The sequence below is a fragment of the Adiantum capillus-veneris genome, chromosome 8, assembly GCF_014529385.1.
Source record: "Adiantum capillus-veneris isolate H3 chromosome 8, ASM1452938v2, whole genome shotgun sequence".
Taxonomy (NCBI): Eukaryota; Viridiplantae; Streptophyta; class Polypodiopsida; order Polypodiales; family Pteridaceae; genus Adiantum; species Adiantum capillus-veneris.
This window is the reverse complement of record NC_140938.1, coordinates 94,397,772-94,413,817: the sequence shown is the minus strand read 5'-3', so window position 1 is coordinate 94,413,817 and position 16,046 is coordinate 94,397,772. Positions and strand designations below refer to the sequence as shown.

At 46.5% G+C, this 16,046-nt stretch overlaps 1 protein-coding gene across 1 annotated transcript in view; it reads right to left on the bottom strand.

The window, feature by feature from the left end:
• Nucleotides 1-9,690: 9,690 nt before the first annotated feature.
• LOC147452572 (monosaccharide-sensing protein 2-like) overlaps nucleotides 9,691-16,046 on the bottom strand; it is a 31,336-nt gene continuing 24,980 nt past the window's right edge. The window contains exons 2-5 of the mRNA XM_086518974.1: nucleotides 12,169-12,735; nucleotides 10,964-12,081; nucleotides 10,693-10,880; nucleotides 9,691-10,598 (exon numbers count right to left, since the gene is read on the bottom strand). Coding sequence (XP_086375100.1) covers nucleotides 10,124-10,598; nucleotides 10,693-10,880; nucleotides 10,964-12,081; nucleotides 12,169-12,735 — 2,348 coding nt within the window. The 3' untranslated portion in view covers nucleotides 9,691-10,123. The remainder of the gene's footprint in view (nucleotides 10,599-10,692; nucleotides 10,881-10,963; nucleotides 12,082-12,168; nucleotides 12,736-16,046) is intronic.

The window sequence follows — 16,046 nt, the reverse complement described above, 5'->3', positions numbered from 1 at the left end:
CCTCATTGTACATATTTTGTTTACTCATTGGGAGAGTCTCCCCATGCTTTTGATATAACCCTCATTAGTAGAGGTGGTTTGTAGCCCTATGGGAAGGTTTTATTAACTAATGGAAGGATCTTTTTCCCGTTAAAAGAAAACAAAAGTAGCCTGGCAGGTTATCACCTTACCATGTTCTCAGTGGGGGCTGGGGATCATCAACCCAACACAACAGAGCAGAGCCCTTCTTGGGAAGTTAATAGCTACTGACTTTTACCGAGAGCTACTCTCAGCTCCTTCCAAAACAAACTCGTAAATCTGGGGTCTCTGTCGGAGACAATCCTCTCAGGCATGCCATGTAATCTGAAGATCTGGGCCACAAACAGTCTCGCTAAGTGATCCGGTTTGACTGTTTTCTTCATTGGAATGAAATGAGCCTGTTTGCTAAATCTGTCAATAACAGTCCAGATACCATCGTGACCACTCTGTGTCCTCGGGAGATCAAAAATGAAATCCATCGCAATACTTTCCCAGGGGCGCGTGGGTATGGGTAAATGCTGTAACAATCAGTGTGCCTTATGCCTATCAAACTTGACCTTCTGGCATACTAAGCAACTGCGCACAAACTCTTTCACATCCTTTTTGAGTCTCGGCCAAAAGAAGTATCTCTCTACCCCCTTCATGGTGGTAGCAATGCCGCAATGACCCGTAAAAGGTGGACAGTGGCATTCAGCCATAACCTTTTCCCTCAACGGCTGTGTAACGCACAACATAGTCTTTTTTATCAAGTAGCCTTCCCGAAGGGAGTATCCAGCTATTGTCTCCCCATCCCATATCCGTGTGAAAATTTTTGCAAAATCTGTATCTGTGGCATACTGATCAACCATATCCTCGAAGCTCCTATGATGTATCGCGGAAATAGCCAGAACCAACGGCTTCCGAGACAAAGCATCTGCCACCACATTCTTCTGTCCCTGAACATGGACAATCTGGAAGTGAAACTGTGACAAGATGTTCGCCCACCGCGTCTGCTTTTCCGAAAGTTGCTTCTGTGACAAGAAGTGGCGCAAACTCTGATGGTCTGTAAAGACAGTAAAATCCGCTCCAAGTAGGTAATGCCGCCACTAAGTAAGAGCATGGATAACCGCCAGCTCTTTCTCATATATCTGTGCTGTCATCTCCGGCCTAGAGAACAATCGGCTCTCGTAAGCAATGACATGGCCTTCTTGCATCAAGACCGCACCCAGACTACGACCACAAGCATCACAATATACTTCAAATGACTTCTGCAAGTCCGGCAAAGTCAAAACTGGTCCCGTAGTCAATTTCTCTTTCAAGGTCCGAAAGGCAGTCACCTCTGTGGGTCCCACAAGAAAGGGACTCCTTTCTGTGTCAAGACATGCAAAGGGGAAGCAACCTCTGCAAACTTTCGTATGAACCGCCTGTAGTACGAACACAGTCCCAAGAAGCTTCTAACTTCATGGACATTCTTCAAATCGGGCCAATCACAGATAGTCTCTATCTTGGCCGGGTCCATTTGCACTCCAGCTGCCGAGACAATGTGTCCCAAAAAGTGTATCTCTGGTAGGAAAAATTCACTTTTCTTTGCATTAATCACTAACTTGTGATCTCGTAATGCCTGAAAGACCTGAAGCAGATGGTCTCTGTGTTCTGTCTCATTCTTGGAGAAAACTATGATGTCGTCAAAGAAAGTGCCAACAAATAGTCTGTACTCTCGAAAAATCCTGTCCATCATCCGGTTAAATGTCGCAGGAGCATTGGTTAAGCCAAAAGGCATCACCAAAAACTCAAATAACCCAAAAGTAGTCCGAAAGGCTGTCTTGTAGACGTCTCCCGGCGCGGTTCGGATTTGATGATATCCACTCTTCAAGTCAATCCTGCTAAAGCACGAGGATTCCTGTAACCTTTCGAGTATATCATCGATCCTAGGAATCGAAAATCTGTTCTTGATGGTGATTTTGTTGAGAGCTCTATAATCGATGCACATCCTCCAAGATCCGTCTTTCTTCAAAACCAACAACACTGGAGAGCAATACGGTGAAGTACTAGGTTGGACAAGACCCTTTTCCAAGAGGTCTTTCACTTGGTTCATAATCTCTTCATTTTGTGCTCGGCTCACACGGTAAGGTGGCCGGTTCGGTGGTGTGCTTCCAGGTATCAGATCAATGGTATGATCTTCAAGACGAGCAGGGGGTAACTCTCCTGGTAGGCTCTCTGAGAAGCAATCGGCATGAGAGTGGAGAAAATCTTGGCGTTCTTTATCAAGTTTAGACATATTTGTCCTATCCTTATCGCTCAATTCTTTCATAAAGATCGAGTAAACAAACGGACTCGATTTCATTAATTTTGAAATGGCCGAAGCCGATACAATAGGGACAGACTCGCCCTTCAGTTTTATATCAAGTACAATTGTTCTGCCCTTTTCTGTAGTCAAAGTCGCTTTTCTCGCCCGATAATCGACCACGGCGTTGTTCTTGTGGTACCAGGGAATCCCTAAGAGAACATCACAACCCTCCAAAGGCATTATGAAGAAGTCCTCATGCCCCAAATACCCCTGACAATGCAACCAAAGTTAGCCAATGACAAGTGTAATGGCTACGTCCCTGCCAGGCCGCTAGAACTGCCTCTGCAAGTGGTCGCATCCAATCAGGAGTAATCTCGAGCCGTGCCGCCAATTCCGGTGAAATGAAGTTGGCCTTGGCTCCTCCATCAAAGAAAATCAGGGCCTTTGATCTTTCACTTTGCCCCAAGCTCGGTAAAGTTTTGTACTCTCATCCATGGTGTCGGGATCGGTACCCACACAATCTGGAACCAATCCTGTTTTCATCTTGCCTTTTCGTCCACGTTCCTCAGCTGCTCTCGAACTCTCAGGCCTGTTGTCGTCCTTATCATTCTGTTCTTTCTGTGCCTTTTTAGGGCACTTCGCGGAGATGTGTCCCTGTTCCCCACATCCAAAGCACTTCCCCTCTTTGATGAATCGAGCTCGCTCTTGAGGAGTAAGCTTGGGTCGTGCATCCTTTTTCTCTGGGTTGCTCTTTTTCTTTCTACTTTCATTCCCAGAAGTCTGTTCGGCTCGTTGTGTCATGTTCTCATCTGTGGGGTAAGTCAGACTGCCAAAGTGAATGGGAAAGCCCCACTTCGCATGACTCATCAACTCCTGAATAGAAGCTGACTTCTGCTCCAAGCAGTGATCTCCGATCTCTGTAGGTAGACCCAAGGTGAACCGCTCAATCTGTTCTCTGAACATGATCTTCTTGAATGAAGAGGCGGGTAGAAAAGAGCTCCAGAATCTTTCACAATAAGCATTGATTGTATCTTTCTTGGTCATCCGAAGATGGTTCCAAGCAGCTCGTATATCTCGTTCATATTCTTTCGTCAACCAAGAAGAAATAAAAAGCTTTTTGAATTTCAGCCATTTAACTGGCTCAGTCTTGTTTAAAAGAAGCGTGGACCACCAAGTACGAGCGTTCCCCTTAAGGTAAGAGGTAGCTCTCCGAATCTTGGAGTGCTCTGAATAGCGTCCTCACGCGAAAGCGATGTCAAACTGCTGTATAAAAGACAAAGCCTTCGAAGCATCTGAGTATCCTGAAAAAGTATCAAACTTGATCGAGTGGTCACCTTCCTTAAACTCTCGGACTTTTTTGCTTTTATCTTCGAGAAAGTCATACTGGTTGGCTTTGTAAAAATTCTTCTTATTCGCATAGAAGTTTCCATCATCAGAATCTGAGCTGTCTGTAGACGAGTCCTCAGTAGAACTGTCAGCCTCTGGGCGAGATTTGGCCTTCTTTGCCTTTTTCTTGCCCTTTCCAAAGCTTTGTTTCTTGCTTCGCTTTTTACCTTTTCTGTCTTCTTCACTCGAATCAGAAGAGCTAGAAGAACTGTCACAAGAAGAAGAAGAAGAACTGGGTACTCCTTCAAATCGAACACGCTTCTTCTGTTTCTTTGCCTTGTCAAAAGTTGACTGACGACCCAAATATCCCGGGAAGTCAGTGATTTTTTTTTGCTTTTTGCCGTGCTTTTTGGCTTTCTTTTGCGGGTCAAAAAGTTGAGCAATCCGTGCATCAACCACCTCTTGTAATTCCTTCTCTGAATACTGTTTGTGATCGGAAGGTTTCTTGAGAGCAGGTTTCAGTGGTGGTGTAGTGGTTTTCTGCCACTGTGCATGCACTTCCTGAAAAGAAGTCTTGCTTATATATTTTGTCAATTTCGGATCCTTTGCAAAACTGAGCATCATCTTTTTTGCATCGCCGATCAATTGGCCACGCTTCATCTCTCTTTGCTCTGCCTGAGTAGGCCGAGGCGGGCCATACTCTCTATCAGAATCTTCGTTGTGATCCCTGCCCGCATTTCCAGATGCAGAGGGAGTCAACTGATCCTTGTGTGAAGCCATAGGTGCCGCGGAAAAAATTGGGGATCGGATTTCCCGTAGAAGAGAAATCGGCCGTGCTCTGATACCACTGTAACAGACTTGGACACTCCAAGTCAAGAATCAATCACGACAGCACCAAATAACCACTTCAAACAATTCACAGATCACAATAGATTTGCACTGGCCCAATGGAGTTCCGTGCCTAGAGATATTGGCCCCAAAGATTGGCGCCCCTTTCGGTATTTCTTTTTGTATTAATCAGTTCAAAGTACAAGAGAGTGGGTCGGGATTCACTCTCAGACTCTGCGTCCAGATGCTCTGAGAAGTGAAGGCCCAAACCACTTATTTAAATGTTTACGAGGGATGCCAAAAGCAGAGCCCCAAAAGCTTCAAATCAAAAGCAACTGCTCTCTCTCTCTCACAGAGAGTCAAAGCTTGAAAGCAAAAGCATTCTCTCTCTCTCTCATTGCGTAGAGAAAAAGCAGGACGTCCGTACGGTTGGCCGCAAAACGCGCCACAAATCACGGAATCCGTACCAGCTGCCACGTGGCATTTCCCGGCAAATTAGGGTTTGTTGAAATTAGGGTTTCAGCCAGAAATTAGGGTTTGCTGAAAATTAGGGTTTCTGGCAGATTTAGGGTTTGCAGGAATTTTAGGGTTTTTGTTGTTCGTAGCCCCATCATCACTTTGTGACAGCTGTGCCATAGGGCAGTCCCAAAGACAGTGACACTGACTCTCCAAAGGATGGTCACAAGCTGCACATGCTGCCGAGAGGCCACTATATACAAGCCTGCTCCCCACTACTGTAGCTCTATGTGCAACCAGCCACTGGAACAGTGTGACTCGCCGCAGCTGTCTGGCGTCCCACAGCCTCTCCGAAAAGGTTGAAAAGAATTCAACTGTGAGACCCTCCTCCTGCCAATGAGGTGCTGTAGCTAATCTCTCCGTGCTGCAAGTATGTGACGTCCCAATCGAACAGTGTACTAAAAGAAAGGAACACGTGGATGGTCGACTGAGGAGAAGGGGTCCCTCCAAAACCACTCTCCAAGATCCCACTGCACTCGTGCCAGTGGACAGCACTCCCGGGCCCACGGCCTCCAGTGGCCTGTCCCAAGAGCAGCTGGGTCAGGATCTATGACACACGTCCTCCCACAGATGTCCACAACTCGGATCCTCTAGAAACAACACTCTGCAACATGTGGGGCCTCTAATGAGACTCTGTGTAATCGCCCCTCGCCCTGTAGCTCAAAAACCATGGAGGGGACGGTCTCTGAGCAAGCCCGAACTGCGATGAGGACCTCCAGTCGCGTGAAGGCCCCCATCCTTCTAGGCGTTGCTGACTCGAGAGGTGTAAGCCATTCATCTAGTCCTGCCTCTGTGATGTCCTGACAAATGCTCTGCACCCCTCTCATGCCCTGTAGCTGGATACTCTGAAGCTCCTCTGACAAACCTGAGAACTGTAGCCAGTCACCTAAAGTGCGTGTTGGGCCCTCTGCCATGGGACCCCAAGAAACATGAGGCCTACTACCAACCAAGTGGCCTCTCTGAGTGTTGACCATGGGGTTCCAAACAAGGGGCTGTCTCAGGCGCTCCTCCGTGCAAGTGGGCCGATGCTGCTCAAGGCCTCTCCGTCGCTGCTCCCAAGAGCGAAGTAGGCTTACAACAAAACGATCCTCCAGTCTCCTGCTCAGACCAACTCTGCGCATCTCTGTGAAAATCCATATGATGGAAGGTCTTTAAGGGCCTCCTGCTAGAGGCACTCTAGCTCTAAGCCGCTGAAGCAAAAGTTCCTTCTAGGGCTCCTCCCCTGGAAGCGGTTCTTTGACGACAAACTTCCCAAGAAGGGCTCTGCTCTGCTGTGCAAGGTCTATGATCCCCAACCTCCCCTGAGAACAAGGTAGAGTGATGATATATCAGGCCACTTTGGCCCGAGCTATCTGAGTGTCGCGCCTTGACTACAGGAAGTTCCTGATCAGCCTCTCAACCTGGCTGATGCAGGAGCTCGAAAAGATCCAACAAGATGTAATGTATCACATAGTAGCCAGCAACACCTGGTTGGCCACTACAACTCTGTCTGCCAAAGAAAGTCGTGCTAAGCTTCAATGTAGCAGCTTCCTCTTGATGGACAGGAGGAGGGGAGCAATATGCTTCTCTGGAGACAAGTCCAAGCCAACCTGACAGCCCAAGTATCGAAGTGCGGTCCCTGGGGGGGTCCATATGAAACCCTCATCTGGCAGCCAATCAGGCGCAGGAGCACTGCCAATCGAGAAAGCCATTGTCTTCCTTTAGTTGATCAGTGCGCCTGATGCATAACAAAACGCCTCAAGAGCCTGCTCACACCTACGTAAGTTGGCCTCCTGGCCCTCCAAGTACAAAGTTGAGTCGTCTGTGAACTCAGCGTCCAGTAGCTCATCGCCCTGAATAGGGAGCGCTAAGCCACGTAGACCAACTTACTGTGAGACCAAAAACCTGCTCATCGCCTCAGCATAGAACAGAAAGAGGAAGGGGGCAAGAGGGCAGCCCTGTCTGACCGAACGTGTGAGCATGAAACGATCTCCTCTTCCTCCTGCCAAAAGCACCCGACTGTGTGCACGTCTGTAGAGAGTTGACACACCTCTGATCCAAGCATCAGAGAAGCCCATCCTGCGTAGAGTGCCCTCCAAAAAGTCCCAGTCAACTCTATCGTAAGCCTTCTCAAAGTCGAGAAGCAAAATCACCAGATCCTCACCACGGGGGCGCGCGAGGGCTGACACCTCCCAAAAAGTAAAGATGTTGTCAAGGATACTGCGCTCCTTGACAAAACCTGTCTGGGTCCCATGTATAATGCACTCTAGAAGTGGCCGAATCCTCAAATTCAAAGCTTTGGCCAGAATTTTGTAGGCCGAGTTGAGGATGGTGATGGGTTGCCACTGCCGAATCTCATCCAAGGAGCCACCCTCCTTGGGAATGAGGTAGATCAAGCCCTCACTCATGCTGTCAGGCATCTTTCCTGTGTGTAAATGTACTGAAAAGCACTGCATAGGTCCGAGCCAAGCAAGTCCCAGTACTCTAAGAAAAAACTGGGAGTCAAACCATCCTCGCCAGGACAACTACCACGGGAAAGTGCTCTGAGGGCCGTGTGGAGCTCCTCTAGCTGAAAAGGCAGCTCAAGCCTCCGGCGCATCTCATTAGTCACAAGACGAGGCATCTGTGTTTAAACCTGCTCTCTGCTTGCATCCTGACGCTCTGACTGAGGCTCTGCTGACAACAGGTCCCGATAAAATTCAGTAGCAACTGCACGCATGCCCTCTGGCTCTGAGGCAACTGACCCGTCAGGCCACTTACGAGAACACCAGGTCGTAATTTATTCATATATACTGAACAATGGGGAGAGTTCTGGGAGGGAGCCGTCTCGCACCCTATGCAGTGCGGAGCGGCCTAGATAGAGTCAGGCCGCATGCACCCTACAACGTGGAGCAAGTTCATGGATGGCTTCACCAGACTTAACACGTAGATGTACACTAGAAGTAGACCTTGAGGTGACCCACATGTCAATAGGGGTCACCTCAGAAGCCAATTAGCCCTTTACCATCCGAGGATTGGGATGACAACCCATAAGAAAGAATAAGAAACTAACAATGTGGAAGACGGTTTGTGGTGACTAGGAGGATAGGGTGGTGAGGGATGGAGAAGTTGAACTTCCCCCCTCCAATTATGATTCGTTTGACGATGCGACGGGAGATATCGGGGAGGTCGTCCCATTCATCAGCATTTATCTGAACATATTTGACCACCTGGACCATGGTGCAGGGAGCTAACACCCCTAGGATTGAGGAGACGATGAAGGCCCACATGCCTCGGACGGCCATGTTGTGGGTTCTCCACTGCGCTTTGTCGACCAATAGCTTATTGCGGCCCGTAGGCCAGTTGTAACCAAACACGAGGACTCCAAGCATCCAGCGGGAAATCCTTGGGGGGAAGCTATCATAGGCCCACTGCGCATTAGCCACGACTCCAGTGGGTAGTTCTCCTATGTCACGGTCCTAGAGTTGGCCATTGACATTGGAGATGAGGGCCTTCATGAGAGTGCCCTCTTTTCCAAGGTGGCCTCACGGAGGATGGTGATTATTTGCCTTGCGGTGTTGAAAACGGGTTGGTCCAAAATACATTTGAAGATGCCAACAAGCTGGAGCAATCGGACAATGGAAGAGAGAATGCCCATAAGATTAAACTCCTAGATAGTACTATAAAATTCGAAGAGACGACCAAGAATCGGAGAATGTTGATAGTGCCGATGATGTCACTAGTGGGAAGGACTAGCACCCTCTGAAAACAGCACTCTACTACCTGTGGTGCCTCTACTGAGACTCTATGAAGCTGACCCTCCCCCTGAATCTCAAAAACATGTGGGGCACTGCCTCTGAGCAAGCCCTAACGGAAATGAGGACCTCTAGGCGCGTGAAGGTCCCCAACCATTTGGGAGCCGCTGCCTCAAGAGGGGTATGCCACTCAACTCGTATAGCCTCTGTAATATCCTGACACATGCTCTGCACCCCCCTCATACCTCGTAGCCAGTCACCGAAAGTGCAGGCCATCGTCATCAACCTCGCAACACCCAATATATACCGCGTAGAATGCCGTGCATGGCGGCACCAAGGCTTCCCCCCTTCCATGTAGGAAAGAGCTCCACAGAACCTTTTTAATCTTCCATATAAGCACCACCTTTGGCACCAAAACTCCACCAAAGTTAAACCAATTTTACAAACACTCACCCCGATATTTCACGACATACATGCGAAGCATTATGATAAACAAGATGACAAGCTTAAGTGGGAGGGTGCTATGACATTAGAGATGGACTTTTTGAAAAAGAATCACACTTAGGACTTAGTATCTTTGCCAAAAGAGAAGAATGCTTTGTCGCGCAAATAGGGTTATATGTTGAAGGTTACACCCAATGGTGTAAAGCCGGAATACAAGGTTAATTTGCTCACCAAAGGTTTCAAGCAGAAGCAAGGCTTCGACTTTGGTAAGATCTTGTCGCTATGGTTAGTTTCATCTCCCTTACAGAATGTCAAGGGTAATTAATGACATCATTCCCAGTTTGTAAATTTCCTAGGTTTTGATGGGCATGGTATAATCTTCTGGTGTAAATTGGTTGGGTGCCAAACATCTTTATTACACGTATTGCAAGGCAGAAGCACTACTTTCAAATAGGGTGGTCTATTTTGCACCCACAAGAGCTAACTTTCATTTTTGTGGTGCTAATATCTAGATACTTAAACATTAGAGGTGGACAATTACACTGCCTATACCATTTCATAATACATCTATTTTGTAAATTACTATTTGCAGCACCGTCAGTAAGAGGGGACAGCAATGATATACAAATCTTTAAGGCTGAAAGCCTATAAATGCCAATATTTCCAAGGTGAAGGGGATAGTACAAAATTGTTTTCATAATGTAAACAGGTGGGAAAAAGAGAGGAAGTAGCCTAATGGAAAATTGGATCAGTTGCATTAGCTTTGATATTATCCAAGTAGAAAAATGAGCTTTTCTTGAGTTTGCTTTCACAGGGAAAGAGCATGAGGTCATGCTTCAACTCATGTTTGTATGGAGTGCTTCCTTTTTGTTGGTAATATAAGATGGTTATCATGAACTTTCATCCTCCAATCGTCATTTAAAAATTTGAGGCTCCTTTTCAAAAAGCCATATTGGTTCTTGTTAGCTGGCAGCCAAAGCCTTCAGAGGGGGGGGGAGGGGGACAGGCTATCTTAGACTTGTTCCTCGATGTCTTTGTGTACATCCATTTTAGCTGATGTCTTGGTTCCAGAAGCAGACATGGCAAAGAACTCTACAATAACTTCCAATGGCATTCCTTTTGTTTCTGGCACCTTCAAAAAAATGAAGATCCATGATATCGCGCAGAATACTGCAAAAATTGCAAATGACCCCGCAATACCAATGCTGTCATCTAGCAAAGGGAAGAGCTCGGTTACAATGATGTTTGACAGCCACATAGCAGCTTGACAGATCCCAATACAAACTCCTCGGACCCTGGTTGGAAAAATCTCAGCGCATAACATATTTGGGATAGGTCCGAAGCCCATTACGAACACGGATAGGAACACTATCACACCACTTATGGAGATGACCGAAAAGACAGTAGCATTTGCAGGGACTATGTTGATAATTATCAAAGCCAGTAGAGCAATAATGAGGATGGGTACTGTGCGCAACAAGATAGCCCTGCAGTCCAACACAAAAAAACAAGAAAACCTTAGCATTCTACTTTAAATTTTGTAAAGAAAATTGAAAAGCTAAACGAGCAAGAGAATAAGACCTTCTTCCCAACTTATCCATAAGCTGCATTGCTATGAGGATACAGGGGAGACTTATCAACTCCACTACTGCACTCGAGAGTAACGATGCGGAATTGGAGGTTATTCCAATGCCAGATAACAGTATCTCAACCCCAGATTCTTCAAGTATTGTAGGTGTGTAATTAAGTACTCCATTTATTCCACCTAACTGTTCACCACAAGAAAGGGGGCAAGTTAATAAAATATCTTCAAAAGACATGTTAAGCATTGCAAGGCAAACCTATGCTTCACCTGCTCAAGAATCTGGAGTACGACCCCAACTATCAGAGCTTGTCTTATACCCCCTTCAAGAAGCCCAGACCATGTGAGTCCTCTCTTTGCACTCTCAGCTGGATGTACCAGAGCAGGCCCAACTTGATTCTCTATATCGATATCTGTTGCATGTTGGGAAGGCCGGCTGACCAAAGCTGCAGCCTGGATTGGTGCAAGGTTACTAGCTATACTGCTAAAGCAAGGAAGAGAATGTGTAGAACCCATGCGAGAGCCATCATCGCATTTTTCTTGATGTAAAAAGACCCTCTTAAACTCTCCTTGACCAGCCTTTCCTTCTGTCCCTTCAGGCCCTGTCCACTGCCATACTAGCTTCCAGCCATCCCCAATGCCTCTGCTCCCAACAAAGCCACCTAAACTGCCGCATTGTGCAATATTTTCTGGTAAGCTGCTTTGTGGAAACAATGAATTCTTTCTCTCTCTGGGGGTTACTCTGTCGATTGAAGTAGCTCTTGAGATCATGGACTCAGTTCTATGGTCATCCTCTTCTTCCAATTGAGTGGTAGTCTCTCTTGAAAGTAAAGGACTTTTTATACTTTCTTCTCGGAGTGAATGCTGTCTCTCCCCAGGGGTGAATGTGTTAGTTAACATTGTGGGATCGACTCCACGCAGATCCTCTTCTTCCAATTGATCAGTGGTCTGTCTAGAGAGCAAGGGACTTCTTAGATTTTCTTCTCCAACTTCATCCCAACCAGAAATCTCGTTTACCCTACCCCTATCCATATTGTCTTCATCTTTCCTTTCATTGTCAAAGTCAGCTAAACTCTCAGTGAAGTTTCCGCTTGCCCTTCCCATTAAAGAGATTACCGGATCCATGAAAGGAAAGCTCTGTCTATTAGGAGTGGATTGCCGAAGTATGCTTCCCGGCCTGGAAAGGAGCTGTTGTGATTCAGAAATGCCAGAAGTGGATTTGGCAATCCAAGACGTACCATCATTGCCAGGAGTAAAGATCTTGATATGAGGTTCTCCAGAGACGGGTGCATCATCTTTATCATCAAATTCTGCAGGCTCGATGAAATACTCCTCTAAGGAAGCATCTTCACCTACACCCAGTCCTTCAACTAGCATGGCCATCTCTCCTGGGTGATCAAGAACAAAGAGGATATTTAGAGAGTGGTGCAATCAAGGAAAACTGTACTTTGCATATTTCCAACAGATTGCATTACCCGAGACATCTTCCGTATTACGAAGAAGCTGCAAGACTTGCCGTGCTTCCTTCATCTTCCCCTTGCTCACGAGCCACCTTGGAGATTCAGGCAAGTAGAATATTCCCAAAGTGAGGTACACAAGAGAAGGTATAAGTAGAATGCCAAGCATTAACCTCCAGCTTGGGCTGCTAGAGAGAGACATTCCAAAACTGACACAGTATGCCAAAAACATGCCTGCAGTACCTGCGAGCTGTGGTAATGTATTTAATTTTCCTCGTATCTCTGATGGAGCTACTTCTGATATGTACATAGGGGCCACTGTCACTGCCAAGCCTACTCCTACACCATCTATAAGTCGAGCCACCAATAGCATGTAGACATTTGGCGACCACACCATCAGCAGGGCACCAATACAGAAAATCACGGCAGAAACACACATGATGCTGCGACGACCCAGCCTATCAGCTCCTGATCCTGCAAATGTGGAGCTGATTGCTGCTCCTACAAGGGATGCAGCAGCAACCATACCTTCAAGCACAGGCTGATCATCTAAGTCGTATTCCGGCTCTATATAGAGCAAAGCTCCTACAAAAATAAAGCATAATAAGCAAAGGATGTTAAAACTTCAAAGCTCAAGTTATGCCCATTGTGGTTTCATATACCCATTGAGATGTCTAGGAAAACTCAGAGATGCCCAAAAATTCATGGTTTGTCCTTGTTGCTACAAGTCTTTTAAAATGCTCATCTCCAATTCTGTGTGCTTGGCAAAAGTTTTCAGAGGATTCATCACAAATCCTCCCTAGATGCAAGCATAAATATGCACAATGATAGGCAAATTTCAGCACGCCTCCATAAGACCACTTGCATTTGTATGTCTTCGTCAAATCAATTTTGATCTTCGATACCACCCAAATCTTCCCATTCTTAATCTTACTAACATGCGTTAAATGCCTCAATGACTATGAAGTTAACTTATTATCTGCTAGGAATTAGAAAAAAGAGTGTGATAGAAATGTGGTTTGGAGTAATAGGAATTTTGGAAAATGCCCAAGTTTGTTTTTACCAAGAAACTGAGCTCCACAGACTAAGCAGAGGCCAAATCACCGGGACAGCTCAGAGGTTGAACCCCCATCCACAACTTGAAGCACAGTTGATACTAATGATCTTGAGATCCAAGGGAGGGATAAGCCTTTGATAATTTCTGGCAGCAATCAAGAGGGTCAAGAGTTTTCTGCAATCAAAACACCCCAAGAGATGGTGTTGCAAGAAGGGAGCTTCTCTAGGACAATTTGCACGTGACTAAGAGCCCCACTCTTGGCATACACACCACATGAGCACCACCCACAAGAACATGATGCTTGAACAACAAAATTTGGTCATGACTTATTTCCCATTATTAATGACTCCAAATTGAAGTACACACTTTCAGGCTGCATGTATACTTTTGAAGATGCTCTTGTGTTACTTGGGTATCAACATCTGCTTATGAACTTTGCTCGAAGTAATGCAAAGCCTGTGAGCCTTGCTTTAGGTACTCCAGGACATGACAATGCACAAATGGAGGTTCTCTAGGACACTTTTACCTGAAGTAGAACACCACAGTCTACAGATATGTCCAGAAGAGCACCACCCAACACAGAGAATGATGCTCCAACCTGGCCTGGTTAGACCTTGCTCCCATCCATTGATCTCAAGCCTTTATGAAAGCTGGACTGATATTTCTTGGGGTAAAGCTCCTCAGAGCTTGCAATTGCTTAAAAGGCATGACCAACTCTTTTATGGCTGTTGATATGCCCTGAAACTACAGAGCCGCCCATTGGTTGAAGCTGTGTGGTCTTCTGTCACGTTACACATCCAACCCTATGTGTCCGTGGACAAGCTACAGCATGATCAGGGTTCAGTCAGTCCAGTCAGTCTAGATTTAGAAGTGATCTGGCACTTTTGTGAGTCTATTCGTAGACCGTGAAACCGGCCTGTTCAATCCAAAAAGGGCGGTAGACTTTACTTTAAACCTTGATTTAGCTTTCACCCATTATTAGTCGTCTATTTTACCTGTACTTTCAAGACACAACAAAGGGGAGAGGGATACAGGCTGCTAGATTGCACCTGTATGAGTAGACAGACACCAGATTGGCCCCTAACTCAGGCGCCCCTTTCGGTATTTCTTTATTGTTCACAAGAGGGAATAAACGCTGTGGTTCCTACAAGCTGCCCCGCACAAACTCGGCTGAATTTCCACTGTTCTAGCCCGATTTCGGCAGCATAACTGTACTAGAACCCTTCACGGTCAGTATTCCCACGCATTGACTGACTTTCCCGACGCATACGGGCACTTTGCAAAACCTGGCGAGAATCTGCAGCACGCTGAACTCTCTGTTTTCAGCCCTGAAAATGCGCCAGATCGCCTATACAGCGGTCCCCTTGCGTCCCCGAACTTCCTGGGGGTATTAGGGTCCGTTTAGGGCCAAAACCCTAAACCTGCAAAAATACACAGCAGGCTGTAATTCACTGTTTCGGGCTCCGTTCCGCGTGCCGGTCGCATCCCTAGCAAGTCCTCGAGCTCCCGCACCTGTAGGGCTACTTGCCCTTTGAATCGGACGAGATTTCTGGCGTGAAACCTCTCCGAATTCACCTGTACCTGCGGGGGGATTAGCCGCTAGCTAATCCAGTACCTGTGCAAGAGGCTCTTGCCTCGGCAATCGCGCATGAACCCACACAACTGTACATTAGCCAAATGAAGAGCCCACTAGAGGGGCATAACATACTACCAAAGGGGAGAGAGAGGGCAGTGCGTAGCGTGCAGGGCATCACTCCTGGCACCGCACTGTGCATAAGAGGGAAAGCAAGCACTCCATAGCTCTTAACCTGTGACAAAAATCAGCAAATGAGCCCTTCTTTCCTTCAAATTCAGCGCCAACTCCTTCTTGCATTGGAAACTGCACCAGAATGTGCCACTTGGCACATTTACAAGCATTTTCCCGTTTCGGGGTTGCCGCCTAAAAATATCCCAACCGGTTGCCCAGTTGACTTCACGGCAGAGTAAGAAAATGTTCCCTTTGTCATTCCGGAGGTAATGACGCCAACACATTTTCAGGTCCCAAAATAGCAGTTCCCTAAATTTTAGGAGATGCTGCCATTATATCTTTCTAGGTCATCCGACCCTCTTTGTACACTGCGGCCACATCCAAAACTGAAATGTAGCCTCTGTAGCAAAGGATTCCACTTTGGCTAGTCAATGACCCCACTTGGCTAACCATAGTCCTTGTCCAACCTTAGTGCTCTCTTGCCCTCAGGCCTGGACTCCCTCTGGACAGTTCCACACTAGCTATGCAATGCAGGGCAGTTAGATTTCCCGAGGGGTGTTTCCAAAAAGTGAAAGTAAATAGATAATAAGAAAGAAATCAACAAAAAGGATAGATAGTAGTCACACGCTGGTGACATACCCCCCTCTTGAAATCTCAAACGTCCTCGTTTGCATCTATGTCGTACAAGCTCCTAGTCAACATTGATGTATTCAACACCTGTCGACACATGTACGACACATACATGCTCATTGTCAACCCTGGTGTATTCAACACCTCGTCGACTCATGTATTGCCTGCGTGTGAACCCTGTCCCAATGACATAGTGGTAGCTTCGCACTCTGCCATTGCTTTGAGTCACTAACTTTCCAATGACAAAATGATAGCTGCACATTTTGCCACTGTCTTATCGTACACGTTGGATCCCGTAACACTTTCGAGCATACTCAAACCGACAGTTTAAGAATGCAGTTACACATGTACTCTTCAATAGAAGCAATCACTGTATCCTTGACAAACTGACAAGAAATACTCACTTCTATAGCACTAACCAAACTTTTGGACATTCCATAAGAGCAATTGCCAAACTGACAA